General features: G+C 44.0%; 1 protein-coding gene across 6 annotated transcripts in view; it reads left to right on the top strand.

Annotated features, from left to right (window-relative positions):
• The first annotated feature begins 3,487 nt into the window (after positions 1–3,487).
• Positions 3,488–21,996, top strand: part of LOC119177363 (alpha-(1,3)-fucosyltransferase C) — a 43,875-nt gene continuing 25,366 nt past the window's right edge. Inside the window, exons 1-2 of one of the 6 annotated variants that reach the window (XM_037428854.2) lie at positions 13,521–14,310; positions 16,048–16,111. Coding sequence is in view for 2 of the 6 variants with exons in the window: in XM_037428853.2 (XP_037284750.1) it covers positions 3,503–3,684 (182 nt within the window). In the remaining 4 variants the exon portion in view is untranslated. Of the gene's footprint in view, positions 3,685–13,519; positions 14,311–16,047; positions 16,112–21,996 lie in introns of those variants that run through there. The other 5 variants (XM_037428853.2, XM_037428856.2, XM_075878447.1 and 2 more) reach the window with 5 other exon arrangements.

Below are 21,996 nucleotides of genomic sequence, written 5' to 3' on the forward strand. Positions count from 1 at the left end.
CAACGGCTGCGAGCGTGCGCAAGATCCCTACTTAATGCACAGCGTAAGAAAAAGAAAAAAAAAGGAAAATAGAAAACGAGACACAAGAAGGAGCATGTGACGAGCGCTGACTGACTATTAATCATGCATATTTCCTGCAAAACCGTACCCTAAATAACAACTACCACATTCCACGTGGAGGGTCCCGTAAGAAAAAAAATGCATGAACTAAAGTAACGATAACCCCTTGAAAGCATTTCATGTAGCGCGAAGCGAGACACCAACACGAGAAAGCACTTATATGGACACGTGCACAGTGCTTGTCGACTATATACCCTTCTTGAGATACTCGGATTCCTCAGCTCTTTATCAAACAAAAAGCTCTTGAGGGTTGAGCGACGCAATCCTCTGACCAAAACCAGCTAGATCAGCTCTGACAGGGACATGGGCAGCCTCCACAATTTCTCGCTGCGCCTGACCCCTGGTATACAAAATGGTGGTGCTGCCAGCCAAACGAAGGAGTATATATATATATATATATATATATATATATATATATATATATATATATATATATATATATATATATATATATATATATATATATATATATATATATATATATATATATATATATATATATATATATATATATATATATATATACCCGACCCGCACTCCCGACAGTGGTGCGACAAGTGAGAGCTATAGCTTGGCCTTGCAGAGAATTGTGATGCTCACGCAGGAGTGCTATAGTGCAGTGCCTCGCCCATCCAACATACACACGGTCAAAGGAAAGTTGGAGAGTTCTCGATACTGATGTCGAACACGGGACATATTTGTTGACACGTCTCACTTGACAGCCACGTTTGTGAGCTTTCTACTTGCCCGCTATTTACTGTTCGACTTTTGGACAAAGTTAACCACACTTGCTCAGCGCAGAAATGTAAATTCAAATAATTTTAGAGTAACGAAGGAAATTGAGGCAGGTTTGCACTGTACATACTGGTCACCTGCATGATAATAACAATATCCGTCGTATAACGTCCCAAAAGCCCGATATGACTATGAGGGACGCCGTTGTGGAAAGCTTCGGAAATTTCAACCTTCTGGCGTTCTTTAACGTGCACTGGCATCGCACGGCACACGGGCCTCTGGCACTTGACCTCTATCGGGATGCGACCACCGCGGACGGGATAGAAACCAAAACCCCAATGGAGCGCGTGAACTTATGAGTGGGCTGCTGACCAGTAGTCCCTCGTATACTTTCCTTGGCATTATTGTCTGTTAAGTTTCATTATATTGTGTCAAAACCACGAAAAAACGAGCCCTTCAATATACACTTCTTTCCCTTATTCATTAACGAGGGTCTCGTACTGGCAGACTTGGTGCCTTTAGGTTGTATACGAAGGACTATTGGTCATCTGCCCACTCGTAATAAGTTCACGTGCTACGTGACACCAAACAGGCTCATAAAGAGTGTGCCACACTCGCCGCCATGGCTACAGGTGGCGCTGACTGACAATCCCACGTTTAAATTCACATATATCTCCAATAAAGAGGCTGGGGAAATAACCGCCGCGGTAGCTGAGTGGTAGAGCATCAAACACGTTATTCGAAGGCCGCAGGTTCGGTTCCTGTCCAAGGTAAGTTATATTTTCACCCACTTTTTTTTTCTTCACACACCTTTACATTACAATTTAATCTAATAACTTCCCCTACTTTCCTTGTCAATATTGTCTGTTATATCTCACTATATATATATATATATATATATATATATATATATATATATATATATATATATATATATATATATATATATATATATATATATATATATATATATATATACGTGGCTAGTCCGGCCAGTATTAAAGAATATGCTTTAGCAGTGGTAAATCCTCACAATGACCTCGAAATCAAAGCGATGCGATGCATAAGAAACGTTATTCATCCTGTCTTTCGCTGGTGGGATCACAAAATTTTTCTGATCTCAGTTCTCTAATCTCTACGCTTATGACCGATTTTTTTTCTCCCGAATGTCGACTTCTTCAAGTTATGATGTTCAGTGATTCATAAAATATCTGTCCTATAGCAGATAGCAAATGTTTTGTCTCGCACATGATCTATGTACTCTTCGCCATTATGACTTTATAATATCACTTCTTTCTAGGTCTACATAAACATTTAAAATGGTTGTTTACCTATGCTCTGCGAACAGTTGTAACTCACTCCCCGAATCCACTCATTCCTTACCATTGCCCAACTTTATTCAATAGCAAATGTTATTACCGTTTTAAACTCGCCGCTGTCATATCTTTTCAGTTTCTTCTGTTGAATCGAACATCTATGAGACCTGTTTGGGATCTTGTTCTTTAAACGTTTTCGAGGCCATGCCTCACCTTGTTTTTTGTGCGTTAAAACTATTCTAATACTCGTCTATTTCCCACTTCTGTACAAGCACATTAAGGCTGCAGCATTCGCAATTAAGTACAATGAATAAAATACAGCTCCGGTGAAGGTACCTTATAGAGTGACTTAATAACTTAGTGAAAATATCGAAATGCTGCAGAAATACGTTCTGTTTTCAGCAATAAATGTTTTTAATGAGTGTTTGCAACATACGAAATCTCTAAAATAAAACTTGCAGTTTCATTTAAAAAGTGAAGCATCTATGGCGATAGTAAACGTTCCATTAGTGATGATGCTCGTTGTTTTGTGGGCGACATAAGTTGCAGTAAGCATTCAAACACTATTCAAGAAACAAGCACGTTGCAACATTCGCACAGGCGAACACGAATGTTTCTGTCAATGCCCAGCACACTCATTGTTGCCACGCTGGCGCATACTTAAATGTGTCGAGGGGAGCGGATGATTCATGCTGCCCGTCGTTTCAACGAGACCGTCGGAAACTTGGGTTACGCGATACGAACGCTCTGAGAGCGATAAGATAGAATGCGCGAAGCCTCCAGCCATATCGATCAGCAAAATATTCACTCAGCTGCAGTAGATTGCCTGACATTACATCAATGCCGCGAATACCACGTAGACACAGGATGCGCGCATGGGCAAGATGCGAGGGTGCGTGCGTTCACGAGGGCGACGATGAAAGTTCGCGTGATGCGTTGCTATAATGTCACAATAAAGGCCTTTCTAATTAGCTAGAACGATTAAGGTGAGGCTCCCTTCACTCTAGCGTGATGCACTATAGCTCACCGATCAACCTGCCGAATCGACTGAGTAGACACGTCGTATAAACACTTCAACGAATGCGAAATATGTGAGGGGCTGGTTAAATTCACAAATTACGCCCTATATCACACCCGCAATGTAAACTCCTCAGCAGGAGAAACAACAGCTTTCAGAGGCTGTACACGAAGATGGCTCGCTTAGCGGCCTTCAGAACCGGTTGTCAAATGTCTCATTGTTGTGCATGCCCCTGCAATTTCCCTTCGCTCGCCTTCTCGGTGCTGTAAAAGGGAAGTAGCAACGAGCGGTGCCAAAAGTGGCGGCCGTGGCTATGGTGTGGCAGCCTCTACTCGTGTGCGCCTTCAGAAATGGACACGCCTTTGTTTTTCTTGCGCAAAACAAAACTTTTGACTACTGCGTAGTCTACTCAAGTAGTTTGGACCCTTGCAGGAATTTTGCGGGACCGTTAGTAGCATCTCAAGTCAGAAAAGTACGACGCCTCCGTAAGCTTGGGTAAGTATGGCTTCTCTGCACCTGTATACGAAAGGAAACAGTCTCAGCCCATCTTTCATGGTCCTTTAACGTGCACCTACATTTAAGTACGCGGATGTTCGTTGCATTTTGTCCACATCAAAATGTGGCTGCCGGGGCCGGGAGTCGCACCCACTCCCTCGAGCTAACACGGCGGGTGGTTGTCTAAGATATTTGCGCGCAGTGCGTTAGGGAGGCTTTCGGGGTATAGTTACAAAGCGAAATGTAATGAGACTTGGATCAAGTTTGTAAAGTTTTATCGCGAGTGCCGCATATAACATTTGCGAATGATATACATAAGTGCACATGAGCATTGAATAACCAAATTTTTTGATATCGCGGCCTCCTATCTATACATTTTTTAGCTAAATGGGTAATTTCTGAACATTCGAGATTTTATTATTTCTGCTATCTGCTTGCAAAAATAACATGTTAACTAAAAAAATAAACGCCTCAATTATTAAGAATATCTCCATGGCTTTACGGTTATGTCAATATCAGTCTGCAAGTTTTAAGTTGTGAAGATATAAATGTGAATTGCAGTTCGTATTAGAAGAACTCAGAGGTAAAAAAAAATCTAATGAACATAACAGAACTATAGTAAGTCTGGTGAAGAATAACGAAGAGGTTGTTCCAGCATACTTGTATTGTTTTTGAAGAGGAATTTCTGGAAATAACCAGGAGATCATACACCATTGCGTTTTCATGTACCGGCACAAGTTTACCATCTATTTTAGCAAGGAATGTGCGAATAGCCAAAAACTAACCATATTTTAAGCATACTCGATTTGAATAATGCATATTAGGATTTTGCCAAATATTCCGAGTAGCCAAAACGCTCGGGAATATTCGAATACGTAACGACTTCAAATGCCCCATATTCTGATTTTGAAAGTGACACATAACTAATGCGTTCCAGTTTGAAGCCTATACTATGGTTAAAATTGAGGGTGTGTAAATATAGAATCTTCAAATTTGAAGTGAATTAAAAAATGAAAACCAAGTGTGATTCGTGTAGAATATGTTTGGAACACTTTCCAAGACAAGTAGTATGGCTGGCTTTTTAAAATCTTTTTTTTTAACCACCAGAGATGAAAAATCAAATTTATTGTGCAGTAAATGGTGTGAAAGAAAATTCTGCTTTGCACTGCGCCATTGCTTCAGAGCATCACGTCTGCAGTTGTTAAATATTCAGGGCAGAAAGGCTCTAGCCCCTCAGTGTGCTCGGGGAGCAAGTACAGAAATATTCTAAAAAAGCAAAAAGAAAGAGACCTACTTCATGTTGGTAAACAGCAGCAAGCACTGTCGAGACAATAGGCAGCTTCAGGGGGTGTAAGATGGCGTTTATTGGGTACGATGCGCCATTTTCGTCACTGATCGCCTCGGATCATACAAGAGTTAACGTGCTCGGCTGCTGATTGCAGGTTCGGTCCCCGTCGCATTTTGATTAAATCAAAATGCTTGAGGCCTGTGTACCACCTGATGTCAGTGCACGTTAAAGGACATCATATGGTCGAAATTTCCGGAGCCCTCCACTACGGCGTTCATCGTAATCATATCGTTGTTTTGGGACGTGAAACCCCGAGTATTATTATTATTATTATTATTATTATTATTATTATTAGTCTCTTAATGTAGAATACAAGAGAGAGAGAGAGAGAGAGAGAGAGAGAGAGAGAAATGTTTATTGATACAGAAAAGATGAGAGGTCGGCCTGAATACATTTTCTAGTTTTCTACCCAGCGTTATGAACGGGGAGGGCGTGAAAGAAAGTAGAGAGAGAGAAGATGTTGTTGATGATGAGGCAGGTGATGATGAAGAGAGACCTTGGATAAATTTATAGTCTCTTGTCGAGTTCTGCATCCTTTAAAACCTTGGTCAGCGCTTTCAGAATATCGTGCTGATGACGAGCTGGTGGTCCCAAAAGAACTTTTTCAGAAACTTGCTGCTTGGTACATTCCATCAAGACGGTGACCATCGAGTTTCTTTGCGTGATATATTGTGTGCAGACGCACAAGATATGTTCAGTTGTCTCACGGGTGCCGCATGCCTCACAAATGGGGATGTCTGCACGACCGATAACGTATATGTAACGACGAGTAAACGCCACACCTAATCGCATTCGGTGCAATAAGCTTGCGCAGCACATTTTCATGGTTGGCGGTAATCTAACATGTATATCTGGGTCGAGTTCGTGAAGACGGCGGTGATCGTGACTTGGTAAGGACCATCGAAGGAGCGTATACACAACAGTGTTAGTATACGGTCATGAAAACTGAAGAGTCAATATTGCGGCGTTATTGGGAGCCATCTTTGCCTCCGCATCGGCTTGCTCATTTCCTTGTAAGCCACAGTGTCCTGGAATCCACTGATACCTTATACGATGGCCCGTTTTGAGGGCTACATTCTGTGATTCAGGCACTTCTTGCCCCGCCGTGGTGGTCTAGTGGCTAAGGTACTCGGCTGCTGACCCGCAGGTCGCGGGTTCGAATCCCGGCTGCGGCGGCTGCATTTCCCATGGAGGCGGAAATGATGTAGGCCCGTGTGCTCAGATTTGGGTGCACGTCAAAGAACCCCAGGTGGTCGAAACTTCCGGAGCCCTCCACTACGGCGTCTCTCATAATCATATGGCGGTTTTGGGACGTTAAACCCCACATATCAATCAATCAGGCACTTCTTGAGCAAGATGATGATATGGCCCTCATTTAAGCACCGAATTTATAACCTGAAATTGTGCTTTAGCATCACTAATTATCGTCCTGCTGCGAGGAGGCTGCGTCAATATATAAAGAATTACCTCGCGAATTGCCACAACCTTTGCCGCTGTTGATGTTCTTCGATGGTCTAGACGGAAGCATTCACTGCTCTTTATACTTGGTATGACGAACGCTGCTGTTGAAGCAGTGGGTAATAAAGAGCCGTCAGTAAATACATGTGTGGAAGAGGCATATTTTGTAGATTTAAACGATAACGTGAGTTGTTTCAGGCCACATGATGGCATACGCTATTTTTTGCCCATTTCTGGAATGAATAGGCGCACCTCAGGTCTTCATAACGTCCATACTGGTGCCTCTGCAACATTTGTTGTCGCAAAGCCTGAGGGAATAACGCTCTCATGGCGCGAGATTGCTTCTGCAAATGTGCTGTCCGGTCAGTGGGTATAGATCGTCGACAAAGGATGACGACCGTGACTGGTCAACAGTCGGAGATATACCCTTAAAGGTTCACATGAAAAGATAGCAGTCTATTGGAGTTATGCGTGCTTCCGGAATAACTCCCATCGTTGAAGCACAGCGTGGCAGTCGAAGACACGTCCTCAATGCCTGAGCTTGAACACTTTGACTTTGCAACGTACGCAGGCACGACGGGCGAATACTGGTTATAATGGGTAAGCTACATCGTCGGTATACCCTTCGAATAGTGCCTCATACAGTTGGAGCAATGACTTTTATGATGTGCCCCATTTCGTGCCTGCTATATATCTAAGCATATGTACGAAGCTGCTTAGGTTGGATCTAAGCATCGACACATGATGGGCGCCATTTCTTGCCTGCTATATATCTAAGCATATATATGTACGAAGCTGCTTAGGTTGGATCTAAGCATCGACACATACTTCTACCAGGACAAATTTCGGTCGATCATGACTCCTAGGAATTGGTGATGCGTTACATATGGTACCAAAGTGTCATCAATCATAATGAGGTGACGTTGCATCGATTTTCGTGTAAATGCAAGGACTGCACACTTCGCAGTCGCCAACTGCAGACCACGCGAACGCAAATATTTAGAGGTCACCGACGCGGCACGTTCTAGTCTTGCACTAAGCTGTGGCCGTGAAGCACCAGGAGCCCATATGCAGATATCGTCTGCGTACAGGCTCATCCTGGCGGTCTCTGGTACTGCATCGGCGAGTCCAATGAAAGAAATGTTGAAGAGCGTCGGGCTGAGAATGCCACTCTGAGGATTACTGCGAAAGACTTCATGTTGCCTCGTCTCTCCATGTGCTGTCGTCATATATATGGTCTGGCCCGTAAGCCACAGAATCACTCTGCCTCCAATCTCTAGCACCTCAAGTGCATCGAGAATGGCGTCGTCCAGTAAATTATCATAGGCACCTTTAACATCTAAAGCCAGTGCTCCTGCCAAGCGTCGATGCTGCTTTTCCTGTTGGACAGTTGACACCAGATCAATCACGCTGTTGATAGAATACCTCCCTTTACGAAAACCTGTCATCATGTCTGGGTAGAGGTTGGTTTTCTAGAGAAATCATTCGAGCCTCGCCAGCACCCTTCTGTTCATGACCTTGCCTACACAACTTGCCCGGGCAATTGGTCTGTAAGATGATCAGGTATGAGGTGTTTTTCCAGGCTTCAGAAGTGCGACGATACGACTGGTTTTTCGTTTGTCTGGCCCTGTGCCTGTGCTCTACGATGCATTGAAGATGGATAGAAGAAGAGTGCGTGCTTCTACCCCCCGAGAAAGGAGCGAGTAGAGGCTAAGGTGGCATCTCATTCTTGTATCGTGAACATGACACCAATACGGTCAATCGAGGCTGGCAGGGCTTGTTGGTCATTTGTTGATGAGATAGCAGTAGCTCCAGCTACAATAATTTTTCAGTACTCTTCCGCAACGTCTACTTTGCTCGTATACGTTGCCCGGCCGCCAAAGCTTGGAATGGGTACTTTGTTTTGACGGGGAAATCGTAGGCTGCAAATTATTTGCCATATTTTGCATAGTGGCTTTCGAGGATCCAAAGAAGTACAACACCCTCCCCAGCGTTTAGTGTTCAATTTGTTCAGATGTCGACGTACATGTCGTTGAGCTTGGCGGTATGTTCTAAGGTCTAATTCAGATTTGGTTATTTTGTACTTCCTCTTTGCGCGGTGATTTACAGCAAACAGTTTCCTATATTCCGCGTCAACGGAGGTTATAGGTGCCAATTCATTTATGTATTTCTTCGTGTCATTAAGAGCTGAAATTATGGTACGTTGGAGGTCCAGCGGTGTAGATTGATCTGAACAAGCGTTTTCAACCGACGTCTAAAAATCTCACCAGTTCGTCGATCGAAACGAGGAAGAGACGCTTGAAGAAACCATTGCAGTTGTACGTAGGTCAGTATGTGGTCGCTATCATCATCAGCCTGACTACTTCCACTGCAGGACAAAGGCCTCTCCCATGTTCCGCCAGTTAACCCGGTCCTGTGCTTGCTGCTGCCAATTTATACCCGCAAACTTCTTAATCTCATCTGCCCACCTAACCTTCTGTTTCCCCCTAACCCGCTTGCCTTCTCTGGGAATCTAGTTAGTTACCCTTAATGACCAGCGGTTATCCTGTCTACGCACTACATGCCCGGCCCATGTCCATTTCCTCTTCTTGATTTCAACTATGATATCCTTAACCCTCGTTTGTTCCCTAATCCACTCTGCTCTCTTCTTGTCCCTTAACGTTACACCTACCATTTTTCTTTTCATTGCTCACTGCGTCGTCCTCAATTTAAGCTGAACCCCCTTTGTAAGTCTCCAGGTTTCTGCTCCGTAGCTGAGTACCGGCAAGATACAGCTGTTATATACCTTCCTCTTGAGGGATAGTGGCGATCTACCTGTCATAACTTGAGAGTGCGTGCCAAATGTGCTCCACCCCATTTTTATTCTTCTAGTTACTTCAATCTCGTGGTTCGGCTCCGTGGTTATTACCTGCCCTAAATAGACATAGTCTTTTAGAATTTGAAGTGCACTATTACCTATCTCGAAGCGCTGCTCTTTTCCGAGGTTGTTGTACATTACTTTCGTTTTCTGCAGATTAATTTTAAGACCCACCTTTCTGCTCTCCTTGTCTAATTCCGTAATCATGAGTTGCAATTCATCCCCTAAGCCGCTCAGCTATGCAATGTCATCGGCGAAGCCCAGGTTACTAAGATACTCTCCATTACCTCTTATTTCTAACTGTTCCCATTCTAGGCTTGTGAAAACCTCCTGTAAGCACGCTGTAAATAGCATTGGGGAGATTGTGTCCCCCTGCCTTACACACTTCTTTATTGGTATTCTGTTGCTTTCTTTATGAAGCACTATGGTAGCAGTTGATCCCCTGTATATTTTTTCCAGTATGTTTATATACTTCATCGACGCCCTGATTCCGCAGTGTCTGCATGACGGCTGATATTTCTATTGAATCAAACGCCTTCTCGTAATCTATGAAAGCTATGCATAGTGGTTGGTTATATTATGAGCATTTCTCTATTACCTGATTGATAGTATGAATGTGGTCGATTGTTGAGTAGCCTGTTCGAAATCCTGCTTCTTCCTTTGGTTGATGGAATTCTAATATTTTCTTTACTCTGTTAGCAATCACCTTTGTGAATAGCTTGTATACTACAAAGAGCAAGCTGATCGGCCTGTAGTTCTTCAAGTTCTTGTCATCTCCTTTCTTATGTATTAAGATGATGTTAGCGTTCTTCCAAGACTCTGGTACTCTTACCGTCAGGAGACACCTCGTAAACAGGGGGGCTAGTTTTTCTAACACTATCTGTCCTCCATATTTCAGCAGACCTGATGTTACCTGATTCTCACCAGCAGCTTTGCCTCTTTGCATGCTCTCCAAACCTTTTCATACTTCTTCTATCATTACTGGGGGGGGGGGGGGGGGGGGGGTGTCATCTGGGTTACTGCTAGCTCTTATAGTATTAAGGTCGTGGTTGTCCCGGCTACTGTACAGATCTCTGTAAAACTCCTCCGCTATTCTAACTATCCTACGCATATTGGTCGTTATTTTACCTTCTTTGTCCCTTAGTGCATACATCCTATTTTTGCCTATCCCGAGTTTCCTCTTCACTGCTTTGACGCTTCCTCAAATTTTCTGAGCGTGTGCAATACTCTCCATGTTATACCTTCTTACATCGCATACCTTACGCCTATTAATCAACTTCGAAAACTCTGCCAGTTCTATTTTGTCTTTTGTACTAAATACTTTCATGATTTGACGCCTCTTAATGAGATTCTTCATTTCCTTGGAAATCGCTATCATGGTGGTCGCTATCATGTGTCTACAAGTCTGTGCACCAGGTTTGAATCAACCCCCGTAAGATCATGCTTACGGTCGATGATTGTAACAGTACTGGAAAAATTGAAGAACATTCAAGCAGCTGGTAATTTTCCTGTCCGTTCCTTCGAGGTGTACGGCAAAGATTCTTCAACTGGTGTAAGATCTGACGTAGACCCTCAAATCACGGAAGAGAATCTCAGCTAACTGGTGACGTTGACCCTACAGATATTGAACTTGCACCGCTTCGGACAGTCACGCTGTGTCAAGTTGCTCTTCGACTCACCTTCTTTACCAGCGCATGTGAAAGTGGGATACGTAAAGCATCCGGTATGGCCATATGTATCGAGAAATCTTCAGTGCCACAGATGCCAACAGATAAGACATGTGAGTGCAGTCTGTAGGAACACTATGACTTCTCAATGGTGTGGTGAAAGCCACGGACTGCAGGAATGCCAAGTGGGTGCACCTAAGTGTCCAAATTGCTCTGGTTCTCATAATGCGACATCCAAGTTGTGTCCGAAATTGAAAGACGAAACGCAAATTCTAAGGAAGATGGCGAAGGATCATTCTTCCCGATGAGAGGCAGCTAAATCTGTGTGTCGGCAACGGCGGCACTCACGGCAGAAGCACAAGCGTGCCAGCAGTGCAACCAGACCCCAAGAACAGGAGGCTCCTCCGAGGCCCAATATTGTGCCTTCTCAACAACCGAGAGAGCCAGGAAACGTCTGGAACGAGCAAAAAACTACAACAGGTACCCCTAGGCTGCCTAAAACAGTCCCTGGGATGATCGCCCCCCCCCCCCCCCCAAGATTCAGATGAGGCTATTTGGCGATTTCTGCCATCAATAAGTTCCCACCAGAATTACTTGGATGAAAGTGCGGCGGTATGTCCGGCTAACAAGTTAGATGGAGCAAAGGGGCAGAACATGCTTCGATAACTAATTAATGTGATGCGAGACGTGCTTTCTAGTTTACGCACTTAATCATAGACAGCTGCTTTGCAAATAATGGATACCATAGAGCCGCTTTTAGCAGCTCGGGAGTAACAATTCGTCATGGCTCTTTCAAGAAGACCTTGTTCATTTGAAGAGTGTAGGTTGATATAGTAAAAAAAAAAAAGCTCACTACACCTGTAACAGCAAAAGAACACTATTTATTGCACGTATCATTGTGTTGCATAAACATAAAAGAAATGGTCGTGCAGCAAAAATGATTTCATTCACATTCACGATGAATCCTCTCATTTGTGAAGTGTTTACTTCAGTGCATCCTTTGTGCTGAGTGGACGGTTTTTCTTGGAAACCGCTTGAGTGCATGTTTTGATGTGTTCGGGTTCAGACGGAACATTGGATAATAGTACATTTTCTTGGCACGCAGGGTAACCTGACTGGTCGCCATTAACGAAGCACTTTCTTCTCATATTCACTCACTGTGTTTACGTCTTCTTTCAGCAGATTTCATTCATGGCTGCTCACCCCATCCCAAGTTCATTTTGCAAACGGGACCGATGAAACGCCCCTTAATATTTCATGAAACGCTCCAAAGGCATGCTAGCGACTGAAGCGGCCGAATGACTTGTTCTTTGCGAGTGAAAAACGCGACGCTTTCGGAACGCAGACATTGCCACTAGCCTCGATTTGGGTGCACGTTAAAGAACCCCAGGTAGTCAAAATTTCCGGAGCCCTCCACTACGGCGTCTCTCATAATCATATGGTGGTTTTGGGACGTTAAACCCCACAAATCAATCATGCCACTAGCCTCACCGGTTGCTATAGCAACGGTGCATGATTTTGTTTCTATTTTTAAGTTGCGCTGGCTTGTCGATAGGTGCGCTGCCGGCAGTGGTCCGCCGGACTCGCGTCTCTGTTACTTTATCTGGTCGATCGCGCCCAATAAAAAAACCGAGAAGTGTTCCCACCTATAAGTGTTTGTATCTTACACTGTGGCCACGGCTTTGGCCGAGTTGCTGAAGGTCACATGGGCGCGTTTTTATTTGTTATCAATGCAAGAATGACCCACCCAGCTCAGCAAAACGCGAAAATAGGGGGAATAAAAGTAGCCCTATCGCCGTGGTCTAGTGGCTAAGGTACTCAGCTGCTGACCCGCAGGTCACGGGATTGAATCCCGGCTGCGGCGGCTGCATTTTCGATGGAGCCGAAAAATTTGTAGGCCCGTGTTCTAATATTTGGGTGCACGTTAAGAAACCCCAGGTGGTCGAAATTTCCTGACCCCTTCACTACGGCGTCTCTCATGAACATATGGTGGTTTTGGGACGTTAAACCCAACGTATCAATCAATCAATGGAATAAAAATATTGTTATTATAGATTTCCCAATCGCTATTTACCATCAATAATCGCAGATTGACAAATGTGTCGTGTTTACGTAATACATGCAAACGAGAAGGGTGACCATGGCGATACTTTGCTTTATGTAAATACGGCTATAATAACGTATTAAAGAATTATTACTTGCTGCAGTCCACACTCTTACATACTCTTCAGGCTCGCTAACCGCGGGTCGTGGTTTTTCACGTATACACCAGCTGAATCGTCGCAGAGAATGCGTACAGTCTGGAAACAGACGCGGCACATTTCACCCGTGCAATTTGTCTGTTGCGTCTGGCAGGCCGGAAATCGCTTAAAGCGCGCCGACAGCTGTGTCCAAGGTATTTGTGTCACGTGCGTCCTCACAGCCACTTGCATTTTGGAAAAGCATCGCCGAAGTCATCCTTTAGTTCGCGACTGCGTGTATGAACCCAGCCACATCTTCAGTTCACGCGAGTACAACAAAATTCTTCTGGCGCGTCTAAATCTACCGTGTTTTCTAAATAATGACCGATATAAGATGAAGCTTCTACATATGAAGGAGTGCGAGGCTTATTATGCACTGATAAGGCAAACGTGCTCTGAGGTAAACACAGCCGCTTTAGCTCCACGCAAGGCTTATGCCAAAAAATGTGTTGTGTAACATGCAATGACAAACTTTTCGCAAAGATAATCCTTTTTGTTAGATATAACAGTTCACGCCCGACCACTCCGTTTTTGTCACGTAACCGATGAGTCGGCGTCGGAGATGAGTTGTTGCGCTTGACCGATTTCTTGCGACAATTTTAGTAAACAGGAAACCGGCAAAAGCTTATTCCACGCTTTTTACGTCATTGCCCACAATTAACCAAGTCGTAAGTAGCTCGTTAATACACCGTTTTTTTTTCTTTTTTGCGCGACGACAAAACTGCGTACGAACCAGCGAAATTTCACAATGGCAGCTATGGCATGTGCACGGCTATACGGACGCCAATTTCGAGAAACTGAACGATAGCACTACCGCATTATCGTGATTTACGAGTCGTGGCCTATGGCTTCAGTAAGAATAGGACGTGGCTGCGTTATCGGCTCTCGTTTGCACAGCCTTATCATTCGCTTTCCGTGCTTCGCTCCTCGGTTGGACACCTGAACCGTGCCGTGAGGGAAGGAACGCTTGTGCGGAGTAGGGTACCCACTACCAGTCGGCAAAGTAGCACGTGCCCCTGTGCAGCTGTACGTCGTTAGCAATGAAAATGCTTTGGGGTGAGTGTTTTTAGCAAACTGTTACTGTGGCATCGCATCTACTTTTCCCTAACGGCGGCGTATGAAGACGTGAGAATTCATACTTCGCGGTTACTGCATACTACCGTTCATTGCCCAATAACGCTGTGTTCTCGGGCAATTGACCATGCTTTGATGTATATATTGAACAATACGCATGACGTACGTATTACCTCTTTGCAATACGCCCATGCATGCGACAGGAGCGTGTTTTTTTCCCAGCAAGCTTTATTTCGCAGCTTACTTATTCGGGATATGTTGTGCTTTCGTTTAATGCAAATATATACAATGGCCGTCATGAGAGTTATGTATAAGCAATGTTTAAATGCTCGGAAAAAGAGAAGGCTGTGGGTGACCATCACATTACATGCTGGTACAAAGTGAGCCGCAATCGACGGCACAGAAACGTGAGACATACGTGACGAGCTCTTTTCTGTTCCGTATTCTTGCGCTTCGGTTTACCAAGTATGCATGACAAGCTGGTCCAAACTTCTACTCTTCTAAACATTACGTAATACCACCTTGATTCTAAGAGAGAGTGTATTTAGCCATTTTATGATGTGTTGCCACAGCACGTTCACAGTGCTCACCTTGTGGATCTTTCAAGCAGTTCATCTGTTCGTGTGATAATTTGTAAAGAGTGTGCCTCCAGTGTGTTGAATGGGGTGCAGTTTCGTCTATTTTGATGAGTGTTACTTCCCGTTTTGCAACCTTTTGACAATTCGCACGTATTCGCTATTCATACGAAAACAGTTTTTTGTCTTACCTGTATTGTATTTGTATTTGAATATTACAATATTCTTACATGCCCTACTTTTAAATATTAAGAGTCTGCTATTAATTTAGCAGTTGAAAGTCTGGCCAGCCACATAGGTGGTAAAATTATACAGTGTATTATTATAAGAAACTTTATATGGTGGCACACACGTTTTTATGGAGCTTGCTTCATTATTTTTGTCCTCACCCTAGAATGCTGTTTCGTATGAAAATGGATAGGTGACTCTTCCCTCCTCCCGAGAAAGTATAGGCAGGTGTTGTGCTTCTTCAAAGGCAGTTGCCAGCCTGTCCTCTCACTATTTGCTCCGTGTATTTGTGTACTTGTGAATACGCATATCAAGTAAATCAAGAATATAAACAGGAAGTACAGCATCAAATTGTGTTACTGAACAAAAACAAACTCTATATATCTGTTAACAAATAGTCCTTAAAATATAATTCACTTTTCACGTAAGTTTTCCAGGAATGTGGCTTGTGAAACGAAGTTTCGATTGAAATATGCGTCCAATCATAATGTTGATTGAGTTTTAGTTTATTTTATTTTGCAACAAGGTTGCGAGGATCGCCAGGCTTACTTACATAGATCGTTTGGCTTACTTCATGCAATAGTGACCAACATGCATTGGGTCGCGTCGTCATAGAGCGCGTTGGCGTAATTTTAAACTCTGGCTAGAGACTGCTTGGGCCTTCGTTGTCCACAGCGCTGTCCTATCCATGGACGTCAGAAGAGGGGTACACTCTCGTCCTTTAGCCGATACAGCACTCTCCCCTCCTCTGCCAAAAAGCTACAACAGTGCTCTCTCCCCTCCTCCAGCCCCGATGACATGCATGCGGGTTGACACCCCCTCCCTCTCTCCTTCTAATAAAAAATTCTGTCGAAGCACATGCTCCCGTTTCTCAGTGTTACCACTAACATTTCCGTTTCATTGTTTCGCAATGCAGTTCTTAACGTCTCTTTCCCAGTGGCCTTGAAGATTTCAGTCACCCTTAAAGTCAAAAATATACGGTAAGGCTACACATTCTCCATAGTGCACTTCCGCAGACAACTTGCTGTGCTGTGGTCTCTAAGAACCAAACACCAAACGCAGAAAAATAAGAGGTTCACCTGAGTATATCAGCCGACTTGCCATTTTTCCTGGCCAAAGTACATGTGCTGTGGCGCGCCTTTTTTTGTAGCTTGTGACGGAAAGTTCCATTCAAAGGTAGCACTGCGCGTCCAGCACGCCAAGTTTCAATATCACTGGTACAGAGGCGTTCAATTTAGATTATTAATACATCAAAGTGCTTGCGTTTAGCAGAGCGACGAATAGGGCTAGTTGGTGGTGGTTCATTATTTTTTCTTGAGCTGCAGATGACGAGACGAGGTCTAGACAGGGACCGAAGGACGGGTGGTGTGCCGGGACCCCTTCGTGCTATGTGCCACTAATACTGGTCTTACACGGGCATTTTTAATCGCCATAAGGGCGATGCGGATTGGTTTTCTTGATAGCGATTAAGTTTATGAGCGCTGCCACACCGCCCAAGCTAATCCGGTTCGAGGTTGGGTCAGACAAAAAGCACCAGGTGGCGCTTACGTGCCGTAAAACATGGAACAGAGTGAAGCAAACGTGTTCAGAGCACCTCTGGGCTTCGGGCACAGTAGGGGGAAAGAAAACGTGGCTAGGTGTAGCTTACTTGTGGATGGGGAATAACTGCAAGGAAAAAAAATTGGGAGATAGTGAATTGCATAGGCACCGATATTATAAAATTTGGTTATGGGCAGAAATAATCGTTCTAGGGGACATGAATGCTCACATACAAGACTTTGACAGATATTCAGACACCAATGGCCGGTTATTGCTAGATCTCCGCGAGCAACATAGTCATGAGATAGCGAACGCGGGGCTTAAGTGTGTGTGTGTGTGGGGGGGGCAGATCACGTGAAAAGTTGATTGATTGATTGATTGATTGATATGTGGTGTTTAACGTCCCAAAACCACCATATGATTATGAGAGACGCCGTAGTGGAGGGATCCGGAAATTTCGACCACCTGGGGTTCTTTAACGTGCACCCAAATCGGAGCACACGGGCCTACAACATATCCGCCTCCATCGGAAATGCAGCCGTCGCAGCCTGGATACGAACCCGCGGCCTGCGGGTCAGTAGCCGAGTACCTTAGCCACTAGACCACCGCGGCGGGGCTCACGTGGAAAGTTGGACACAGGCAATAGAGCAGTGATTGTTGTCTTATGACAGATGAAATCTATGACAAACTTAGAGAGATGAGAATGGACGAGGAAGGCATTAACATCTTGGGTAGTAATCCTAAACGCGTAACATTATAAATGGGATATAAAACTGAAAATCAGAACATAGAATCAAAGTTTGGAAGCTCGTATTTAAGTGACACACAAATAACAAATATAGTCGCAAGAGTCAGGGACGAAGTAAGAAAATTACCAGGCAAAGACTGGGAGTATAGTGCGCTGCTACTTGTAATGACGAGGGAGATGGAAACTAAGAAGAAAACTACTTGCTGGAAAGGAAAGAGAGAGCCAAAATGTTTGTGGAACAGAGAAATTCAAGAAGCGATTGAGAAGCGACGTGAGGCATCACGGGAGCACAGACAGGCTGAAAAAGTGAAGCGGCCACAGGATGAAGTCAGCCAAATATGGGAGATATATTTAGAGAAAAAACACCATTGTGCAGAAATTAGTCGAAGCAAAAATTAAAGGTAAATGTGAACGCTAGATAACAGAGATTCGCGAAAAGAAGAAAGCCACACCTAGAATATTTTGTAGCCATCTAAAAACGCTTTTGGCCGCGAGATCGAGCAGAGTCGCCGCCTGGCGGCAGCTGACCGAAATTGTGAATTGTGGATTGCTTGATTTTGTTTTACATTGTCTTCAGCGTTTATTATTAGTGACCGACGGAAGGCAGTTGTTATTTTTTGTCTGAAAAAAAAGCATGCTTGTCCCATTAACCAGGCCTTTGTTGCCGCACAGTCATGCACGTAATCCATCAATAAAAACTTTCCACTGAACTCTTATATGAATTTCTTTATATTCTAACTGGTGCAAGAACATGTGCGTACACGTGGTCAACGCAGTGTAGCACAAAGCGCCGTCAGCCACTAAGCTTTTCTGACTAGACTCATCGACTGCCTCACGTTTCATGATGAACAGAATGAGAAAAAAAATCTTGTATATAAGGTGCCAACGGCGGTACTGAACAAATCTCACAAATATGCGGGCTTTCTACAATCTTTCTTTCTGTCGTTTGTGTAGTTTGACAAAGATGTAAATAAGTAGTTCAGTCACGCTACAGCATTGCGTAGCAGGCGGAACACAAGCTAACCACGTACAATCAACCCAGCAAAGGCATGATTTAGTGCGAAAATATGGAATCAGTCACCCAGGACGAGAATCCCCATGAAACGCAGAATGCGCTTTACTCGCGGGTAATGTTAACATTGCACAAACGTCGTGCCCTGATTCAGTGGAGAAGATCGTAGATATTAACAGAAAGTGTAGTGAACGCATTTTATCCACCGACAATTGGCTCAGACCGCACGTAACGAAGCGCCGCTGCGTGTATTTGTATACGCGCCGTCGACCGCCTATACCCAGTTTCGCAGGACGGTGGTGCCTCCTACAACCAGATCTCGCCGCGAATAAGTAGGAAGTCTGTCACAATGCAACAACATATGGTATATGAAGGAGAATATAATTTGGAAGAGTACGAAGCACTATGTTATATCCGAAAGGTAACAGCAGACTTGTTTAAAAGGCTCGTCTAGCGAACTACAGGGAATAAAAATATGAAAAAGAGTGTAACTGAGGAAGATGTAGTACTTGAGAATTTCAGCTGGAAGAAGACCGAAGCAACAATTTCTAAGCGCACTACTCCGGGATTTGATGGGGTCTGTGATGCAGGTTTACGGTTTAATAAGTTGTTGCTCGGAGAGAAAGCCTCAGAGCTGAGTATGATAAAGCCGTTTAAGGTGTGAAAAGAAAAGTAGAAACTTCAAGCCTAATTAACAAAAAAAGAAGTTGCAATGTACAGACACCGAGTTTAAGCAGACAAACTGAAACTTGTCCTAAAAGTAGTCCAGCTATAATGTTTATAAAAATCAACAGTCACCGGTGGCGTTGATGGTGGCGGTGGCTTGGTGAGTTGAGGCGGCGGACGCTGGCGATGTCTCAGCAGCTGGAGTCACACGCTGGCCAGCACGGCGACGCTTGACGGAAGACGAGGTAGCCCTTGCCTTAGCAAGAACTGCGGCCGCTTGCCGATGCTGGCTCGTTTCGAGATGATGATCACCACGCGGAAGGTTCCACCCTCCACGGGAGGTTCGGGATTGGAGTCGAAGGCCGGACACCTGGGACGTCACCTTGAACAGTCACGGCGGGAACGAACACCTGGGACGTGACCTTGGGCAGTCACGGCCGGAACTCTGGAAGGCCGCGTACCTCCGAGTACACCGTGGGCAGCTGGAGCGTCCTGGTCTTGCCTGACTTCACGCGGTCAGGTCCGGAACCTGACACCGCAGTCGCGCGACACCCAGGATCTGCACTCCAGCCAGCTCGATCTCGTTTCGCTTGCTTGCTTGTTCCTTTTTTTTTGTGGCTCTCACCCACTAAGGGGGATTGGCCAAGAAGCCGGTGGTTAATGCAAGTCAATACCTCTAGATTTTCTAGATTAAGGGAATATGATTTTTGTGTTTTGACTGTGAAATTAATTTGGCGCAATGTCAAAAAAAAAGAAAAAAAGGAGGGGAGAGAAATAATAGAATTTGTTGAATATCTGAGGTGGAATCGTTATATGAAATTCTCCTGAAAGTTGAATCATTGCAGAGTATCAGCTAAATAATAAGTGGTAGTGTGGCTAGTAAAATTCGAGAGCAGATCGCTGACTCAGCAAGGTAATCTTCTTGTGTTATATATGAATTCGCAGAAAGCCCCGCATATGTTCCTGTCACTGTGTCCCAATGAAATGGCCCCAAAAGACAAAATACTCGATCTCGTTCTGCCCCCGACTGGTCTTCCTCTTCTTCCATCTCGTGCATTGGCAGTGCAACCTTTCGCGCCAACTTCCTCTTCCTTTTGGCAGGCCACAGTTTCATATCGTCTTTCCGCCGCTCAAAAGAGAAGTACCGCTGCCGTTGCCTCCGAGCACGTCGTACATAACACCACGGTGCCACCACACTTCACAAACACCACTACGTCACTATACTACACCACAGGTCCCCGTCCGCCGCATTAACGAACTAGGACATAGCACTAAAGAAGCACTGCTGAAATCTGTAGAAAAGTACTTACAGAAAAAGTAAACATCATACACTTGGCGGAAAAGTAGAATTAACTTAATGTATAAAGACGAGGTAGAAAATGTTAAACTTCGGTCGTATAAGCCGCTAATCATTACATCTGTGCTATACAAATTGGTATGCAGGCAGTAAAATTAAGGATAGAAACGTGGGCAGAGCAAAATAAAGTTTTGGGAGAACTTCAGAATGGATTCTCAATCAGGAGGTAGTCAGACGATAAACAGATTGTTCTTACTCAGCGTATAGAAATATCTAAAATAGAAAATAGGCCATTTACGTAGCTTATCTGGAGATCACTGGGGCGTATGACAACGTTAATCAGGAAATTTTGTGGGACATATTGATGGAAGTGAGCATAGGTGATGACTGTATACAGCTTTTGAGAGAAATATATCGAGAAAATACAGTTTGCATAAAATGGGAACGAATAAGTAGCAATGACTGCGTTGAAATTAGCAAAGGGCTGAGAGAGGGACGTCTTTTGTCCCCACTGTTATTCATGCCATTTGGATGAAAAGAGCGCTGGAAGGTAGCAACATTGGGTTTGATCTGTCACATAAACAGGCTGGCGAGATGGTTGAGCAGAAGCTTCCAGGTCTAATTTAAATGTGAAGCATTTCTCAGCGAACTTCGGCGTTTTTGACCGCATCTATCTATCTATCTATCTATCTATCTATCTATCTATCTATCTATCTATCTATCTATCTATCTATCTATCTATCTATCTATCTATCTATCTATCTATCTATCTATCTATCTATCTATCTATCTATCTATCTATCTATCTATCTATCTATCTATCTATCTATCTATCTATCTATCTATCTATCTATCTATCTATCTATCTATCTATCTATCTATCTATCTATCTATCTATCTATCTAGCCGCCTACAATTTTTAGCACTCCTGGCCGTTTCGATACTAGTATCTATACCAAAATTAGTATGTCATAACATGACTGCATGGCGAACGTTACTGGCTAGTCATAACACGAAAATCATCACATGTATGTCATTATTGTCATGGCTTACATTTCATGATATTGCTGCTCTTGCAGTGGTTTCGTTCATGTGACTTATTGCAAAACTGGTATTGTATGGCACGATTGCATGGCGAACGTAAGCGACAGACCCTAACGTGCAAATCATGACATGTATGTCAAGTAAGTCATGACTACACGCCATGCCCGCGGGCGTTTCACTAGCTTCACATATACCAAATTTGGTATTACGGGACTTGAATGGATGGGGAAAGTGTGTAATGTGTTCGAACATGGTAATCATGATATGCGTGTTATGTAAGAACATGACTACATGCCCCCCTCATGATGCGCTTGCGGCCATTTCGCTAGCTTCACATATACCACGTGATTCCAAATTTGGTATCACGTGACAGGAATAGACGACAAAGGTAAATAACACACCCAAACATGATAATCATGACTTGTGCGTTATGTACAACATGACTACAAACCATGCTCATAGCGTGCTCGCAGCCGTTTTGCTAGCTCCACATATACCGTTTGGTATTTTGTGACGTGAATGGATGACGAACACAAATGCCCGGCGGAAACACGATAAT

The sequence above is a fragment of the Rhipicephalus microplus genome, chromosome X, assembly GCF_043290135.1.
Source record: "Rhipicephalus microplus isolate Deutch F79 chromosome X, USDA_Rmic, whole genome shotgun sequence".
Lineage (NCBI taxonomy): Eukaryota > Metazoa > Arthropoda > Arachnida > Ixodida > Ixodidae > Rhipicephalus > Rhipicephalus microplus.